Below are 7,019 nucleotides of genomic sequence, written 5' to 3' on the forward strand. Positions count from 1 at the left end.
GTTGGGCCCCTAAGTCCACCCTTTCTGGCTTCGTCTCTCTCTCTCTCCCGTCCCATCCCTTCTCAGTTCCTCCCTCTTCTGGGCACCGTCCCCTCAAGGCCCCACCCCACCTTGCCTCTCCAAAGTCCCAACCTTGACCATGCATCCCTGAATTGCTTGGGACAGAGAGACCCCGGCTGTCCTGGAGGGTGTGAGTGTGCATGGGGTCTGGGTTAGGTGTGGCATATAGACGCAAAGCGGAATCATCTATTAGAGACTTCCAAACCCGGAGTCTTTATACTCTGGGGAGGTCCCGAGATGGCTCCGGGAGGATCTGAGAAAAAAGATGGGAGAGGGTCTGCAGCCTCCAGCAGGCCCTTGGGACTCCGTGATCCACCAATCTGGGACCCCAATCCAGACCCTGTAGGTAACAGCTACTTTGTTGAGCCCGGGGTAAAATACGGAAAGGTCTAGAATCTGGAAAAGCACTTCCTACCTCTGGGAAGTTTAGATTCTAAGAAACTGTGTGTGCAAAGCTGAGTGGACTGGAGGCTTCCTTCTGAGTGGCTGGGTCAGAGAGGGCCGAGATAGAATTTCATCCTGGACCAAGTTTCACGACGGGGCTCTGGTGATTCTAAGGCACTAGGGATGGCCCCGCCAAGCCCCCACATATCTCTTTCCTGGCTCATGATGCCTGAAACCGCTTATGGGAGGCAGTGCTTGCATTTAAGCCACGGCAGAGCTGGCTTAAAACGCCCCCACGAGAAGGCTGACACAGGAAATTCTTGCTAAAGTGTAAACAATTGATACGAGCTTTGTTTCTTAAGAGCAGCTTTGGTGAGGACTCGGCCCCAGGCGGGGTCACTCAGAGCTAAAGACCGTCTCGGCAGAGGTATTTCTGCCGCTTCTGGGGGGCGGTCCGGCTCCTGGCATCTGCTTCCTGATGGGCCTTCACAGATGGCAGGGTCCCCTGGATGTTTGGGGATGGCCTTTTTCTTCCGCCAGGCAGTGACACCAAGCATCAAGAAATCTCATGTCACCGATCACGAAGTGTGCTGTGCTGGCTGTGGCCATGGCCCCTGGCTGAGGTCCTGGCTCTACCCTTTTGTCCCCATACCTGCAAAGTGTCTATTTTTCTTTTTTACTTTTTTTCTTTTCTTTTCTTTTCTTTCAAGTAGGCTCCACCCCAGTGTGGAACCCAACGCCGGACTTGAACTCACGACCCTGAGATCAAGTCCTGAGCCGAGATCAAGAGTCAGACGCTTAACACACTGAGCCACCCAGGCGCCTCAAAATGTGCGTTTTTCTGTGTCACGTATCCTTCCCCAACCCAGGGTCGTGCCAGCCAGAGTCAGAGCTCTTGCTTCCCATCCCAAAGCAGAGACCGGATCTCATCAAAAATAAGTCTCCCACTTGGGGGGAAAGCCTGAGCCTAAAATTCCCAAGTCCACTGTCCTGCACCTTCCCAGGGACCCAAAACAGCGACTCGGGGGTGTTCAGCCACTTGGTGGCTAAGGTGCTCTGGGTCCAGCTCAGTGACCGGATGGTGGCTTCGGCTGTCCTGACCCTTGTGGAGGCCCCTTCTTCTTCAGGCCACTGACACCAAGTAGAATCAGAGATGTGGAAGGCAGAACTGTGGGACCAGGGGAAGCTGGAACTTCAACGCTGATACCCCGGGACCTGGTGCTCTTGCCAGGGTGGCCCCCCTGGGACGGTAACCACGGGGCACAGGGGCTACGCTGCCATTTGCAACTGACTCTGTGGCCCCACCACGAGGCCAGGAGGCCCCAGAAGCCTCAGGAAAGCAGGCTTCCTCTAGGTAGCCTGGCATTTGCCGAGACAGCTGCCCCCATCCCCTGGATGCTGGAGAGCTTCTTCCAACATGGGGATGACTGAGTCCCCATCACGGTGTTCCAGGGCGCACACCACACGAATCCTCCTTCCCTGGCCCTGCGGTTCTTCCTCCTGTGATGAGGCTTCCCTTTCCGGGCCTGACTGGTTCCACCAGTCAGGCACCCAGCCTTAAACGGTGTCAGACACGCTGGCTAGAACTGGCACGGGAGCACGTGTGGCCTGGTGGCCAAGTGGTGATGTGGCCACTGGCTCTGGAGTCAAACACTGGGCACATCCCCACTTAGTCCCCACCCCCTTCCTAGCAGCCCGCAGGACCTCTGCGAGTCGCTTAACCTTGTTGAGCCTCAGTGTTTTCCTTTGCAAAATGGGAATACGCGTATCTATAGGGAGGACCTTCCGTAGATGGCGGGGGTAGGAGCTTAACAGAGTTCCTTGCACAAGATGTGCCATTTGCATTTTGATCCGCCCGGCTCTCTGGGCGGGCTCCAGTTCCTCAGGTCACTTACAAGAGGGATCAAGCTCTTTGGCAAAGACCACTGCTGGACGCGACTTATTTCTTAATCCAGGACGAATGCTCTTCTAGACCCAGCGTATGTCCTCTGTGCCAGGACGCCGGGATCCATGTCTTAAAAGGGGTTTTTGGCGAAAGCCCGGCTACCAGACAACCTGTTTTTCGCAAAACCACCAGGAGCAAAACCCATTGATATACAGCGTAAGGAAATACACATAATTCACAAATGATGTCGATCACTTTCATCTAAGACTTCACAACTGTCCTCAATAGAAGACAGACGCGGAGGAGATTTAACGCAGATGTTAATAGCGCAAGAATGCCCTGTTACCAGGATATGATGTTTCGGTGCTGCATAAAAATGTAATTATATTCAGAACTATATTTAAAGATTAAAAGGGGGACTGCCTACCACATCTAGCCCCAAATTCAGAATTAGAAACAAAGGGAAAAAGCGGGGCGGGGGATGAGTTCTAACAGTCTGCAGAGAATGGAAATGTTTCTTGAAAGTTTTTACACATTTTGGCTGTTTTTATTTTAACAGTTTCCTGCAGCATGGACATTGACTTTGGAAAGGGAGGGCTAGATCTTTATCCGACAAATATTCACGAAGCACTTGGCAGTGGGAGGGCTCGTATGAAGCGGGGGAGGGAACAGAGGCCACCAGCTTCAGCCCTGGCTCTCAAGCGGCAGTCAGTCTGGAAGGGGAGGAGAGAAATGTCCAGAGAGTTACAAAGGAGGGCAGGTGGGTTTGGGGGAGATGCCAAGGGGCAGATGACCTGTCCCAGGCTTTGAAGCGAGGGTATGTTCTCTATAGGGACATAGTAAATAAAATACAAAAATAGTTCAGCAACAGTGATGAGAACGATTTAGGAAGACTTTTTGGCCTCTCTGGAAAGATTTACATGGGGGAAAGAATGTTCTCTTCCTCATTTTATTAATTTAATATCAGCAGCCGGAATGAATCTATCCTCTCCCGGGCTCCCAGCACACCTTCCCTGTACCTCCTCTGTCCCACCCCCTCCCTCCCTCCCTCCCTTCCTCCCCCCCTCTTCCTCTCTTCCTTCCTTCCTTCTTTTAAAATATGGAACGCTTCACGAATCTGTGTGTCCTCTTTGCTCAGGGGCCATGCTAAACTTCTCTGTATTGTTGCTTCTAGGTCTTTCTATTTTTGTTATGGTTATTGGCTCATGCCCCTGTCTCCCTCTTGTATGGGAACCCTTTAAGGTCAAGGGCTGTGTCTTGTTCAGCATTTTATTCTTCCTGGGACTTATCATACTGCCTTCCCCTTGGTAAGCACTTAATAGACACTTGTTGGACTACATTTTCACTAGGAATTTTTTAAAAACGTTTTAGACAAAGGACAATTCTCTGTATAAACATATGACGAAGGCATTGGAATATTTAATGCACCAGGATTGCCTGAGACTTCTGTGGTTACAGAGTCTTTTTCATCCCTCCCGCCGCCCCCCCCCCTCCTCCTCCCCCCCGCCCACCCCTCCGGCAAAGTGGTTAGAACCTACAGTAGAAATCCTAATTATTTAAGCTCGTAGATATCAAGGACAGTGGAAACAAGGGTCTGTCCAGCTTGGAGAAGAGAACCCAGCCGGATGGTTAAACTGTAACTATTTGACATTTTCAAGCAGGGGTTCTGACAAAGATGCCTCTAGGGGTCAGGCAGGGAGTGTAAATGAGGGAGGGGAAGCGAACCAGCTGCCCACCAAAGGGTGCTGAAGGCCAGGGATAGGACAGGGCCTGGTGGAGACGCTGGTGGGCTGGTGGCCACCAGACCCCGCCCAATCTTCTGGTTTTCCAGGAGAAGCTGGTTACAAAATTTCATCGGTTAATCTAAAAAATATTTAAGACCTGCTGCATGTCAGGGCGCTTGGGGGGCTCAATTGGTTAAACATCTGCCTTTGGCTCACATCATGATCCTGGGGGCCTAGGATGGAGCCCCGTGAGGGGGGCCTAGGATGGAGCTCCGTGAGGGGCTCCCAGCTCAGTAGGGAGCCTGCTTCTTCCTCTCCCCTGCTCACCCTCTCTCGCTCTCTCTCAAATAAATAAATAAAATTTAAAAAAAAAAAAAGACCCAAAGCAAACATGTCTGAGGCTGTACTTGACCTATGAACCAGAATTGGCAAGATTTAACCTGGCAGTTCTCAACGTGTGTGTGTGTGTGTGTGCACGCACGCGCGCCTGCCTCCCATGGGACATTTAGCGATGTCTGGAGACATTCTTGAGGCCACCAACATCTGGTGGGCGAAGGCCGCAGGCGCTGCTAGACATCCCGTGGTGCACAAGAACCCACAGCAAAGAATGGTCTGGCCCAGCAGGTCAGTAGGGGCCTGGCAGAGTCCGGTCTTGTGTGGTTCTGGGGCTGGGCTGATGTACGTGGCCTCAAAGTAGGGAATGACTCGAAGAGGAAACCAGTGGGCGCCACAAGCAGCAGCAGGAGTTGGGACCAGGTGGGTTCGTACAGAAAATGCACAACTCTGCGATTCTATTTCGAAAATAGATTCTGACACTCATGTATTCTCAACAAGGACTCCAGGTCCAGGGTCTGTGAAATTCAGCCAATGAAGGTAGGTTCCTAACCCAGTGCTTGAATTTGAGCTCCCAAAGCCTCTATTTTCCCATCTGTAAAAGGGGGACATGCGTGGCCCTTTCACCAGGGTGCCAGGAAGATCATGTTTCTTGGGGGAGGAGAGCCGATCCCTGCTTCCTTTTTGGAAAGTTCTGGAGAGGAGTCGTCTGCCTGAACTGCCATACTGAGGACTGCTCCCTCTCCCCCATTCCCAAGAGAGGAGACTCTTCCAGCAGGAATGCCATCTGCTGTCTGTCCCCAGTTGTGATCTGTGGGATCGGCTGCCGTTGGTGGCCCCTGGGAAGGGCTTTGTCAGGGCTTTGCTCTCGAGCCTTCCAAAGCCCAGTCCATCACCTGGCCACCCACCGCGATTTCCTCTGAGGGGACTTGTTCCTGCGAGGTGTCGGTGGACCCAGCCAGGTACAAGACCCTTCTTCTTCACCACCACTATTCCCAAGGGAGCCCCACTCCGACCTCTGGCCAAGTCTCCTCCACAAATTCAGAATATTCCCCAGAGAAAACAGGGTTCCCGAGAGCTGCCATCTGAGGGCAGCTCCCCTCCAGCTCTCCTGCCTGGCTTATCCCCCCTGGGGCCTTGAGACCCGGGCAAAAGGAGGTGGTGGGTAGGGTGAGCCTCTGTGCGCCCGGAGAAAGGAAGACCAAGCCTCAAAGCCCTTGTGGCTGGAGCCTGGGAGCAGGCCTGGGGCACCAGCCTGAGGGCGCAGCTCCTGAAGGCCGTCTCTGGGCTGCCATCCTCGACATGGCCTAAGCTCACCTCCTCTTACTTCTGATGCTTATTCTCTCTCTCTGCTGAGGAAGAAGGGGTTTGGACCATTCCTGCAAATAGCCAGACCTGTGGAAAAAGCATGGGCCCTGGGCTCCCCACAGGGAATGTGGGGTTCTCGGGACCTGCCTGCCGTCAGCTGCACTGTCCTTAGAGTCCACGCGATCTGCCTAGGCCAGCCCTGGTCCCCTTGTCCGGCCTCCTTGGCTCCCACTGCCTGACTATTCATGTGTTCTCCGATGTCTCCTCTCCTCGGCTGCCTCTCCGGGCATCCAAACAGTTGAAGCATTCCTGGTCTCAAGGCCATCTGTCACCCTGACAGTCTAGGAGCTCTAAGGCCTGGCTCTGCCCAGCCACCTGGAAGGCCCCTCCTGCTGGGAATCTTGTTGGGGGCGATGTGCCTGCAAACCAGCCCAGGCGAGGGGGACCGGGCCAGGCCAGCCAGGAGGTCCGGCCTTTGACAAGGCCCTTGACGACCAGCCTGGCTGACCAGGCACTAGCTTCCTGCTGTTCCCCCAGAGAGCCCCAGGGGATACCCTCCATGATGGAGGCCTTAGGGCCACCGGGAAGGAAACTAAGGGGCACCTAGACCTGCCATTCCAGGACCAAGTCAGGACACAGCAGGGCCGGGACTCATCCTCCCGCCGGGAACGGATGCTCCAGTCACCGTTCCACGTGAGCACGTCTAAGGCGCGGTGGGAGCAGCCAGGCCCAGTGTCTGCCGGAACCCTCGGGGAGGCACGGGGTGGGCACCCAGCAGCTGCCGCAGCAGGCAGCCCCCGACAGGTCTTCTGGGGAGTTCACCGGCCTGCACCTCTAAGGAGCCCAGTGCAGCTTCGTTGGAGGGAGGGCGAGAGAGAGCCCGAGGCCTCAAGTCAGCCCCTGGCCAGTGGAGCAGACTGAGTGCAGGGCCGCGCCCACGTCCAGCAAACTCAGAGCCCGTGGGCTTCTGTGGACTTTTCCTGGTCCAGCCTGGCCAAGCCTGGAGACTCTTTCTGCTCACCAGGGGACACCCTAGCAGGAGCCGACACAACCCACAGAGGCAACCAGTCCTGAAAGTCATAGGCCTTCGGAGCTTCAGAAGAACGTGGAGAGCCTTCTCTGAGGTCCCCTTGCTGGGGTGAGTCCCAGGAGTGCCCCAGGGGATGCTAAGCACAAAGGAGATGGGAGGACTGTATTTGGGCCTTCGGCGTCCTGCTGGCTGGGACCTCCAGCGTCCCTGTGCTCGCCTGCTCCCTGTGAAACGTAGTGATGCAGGCCTCGGGGGCGGAAAGGGAGAAAGCGTGCACACCGTGTCGCCAGGCTGC

The 7,019-nt window shown here is 54.8% G+C and overlaps 1 protein-coding gene and 1 pseudogene across 1 annotated transcript; one reads left to right on the plus strand and one right to left on the minus strand.

Annotated features, from left to right (window-relative positions):
• Nucleotides 1-1,211: 1,211 nt before the first annotated feature.
• Nucleotides 1,212-6,817, plus strand: C4H1orf127 (chromosome 4 C1orf127 homolog). Its single transcript, XM_053447841.1, is given in 8 exon segments — nt 1,212-1,537; nt 1,540-1,860; nt 5,017-5,182; nt 5,993-6,031; nt 6,034-6,087; nt 6,090-6,205; nt 6,534-6,591; nt 6,594-6,817. Coding segments are annotated over 8 exon segments (1,242 nt in total). The 5' UTR covers nt 1,212-1,273.
• On the minus strand, nt 3,423-3,499 carry LOC125099511 (uncharacterized; annotated as a pseudogene).
• Nucleotides 6,818-7,019: the final 202 nt, after the last annotated feature.

This window comes from Lutra lutra, chromosome 4, assembly GCF_902655055.1.
Source record: "Lutra lutra chromosome 4, mLutLut1.2, whole genome shotgun sequence".
Classification (NCBI taxonomy): domain Eukaryota; kingdom Metazoa; phylum Chordata; class Mammalia; order Carnivora; family Mustelidae; genus Lutra; species Lutra lutra.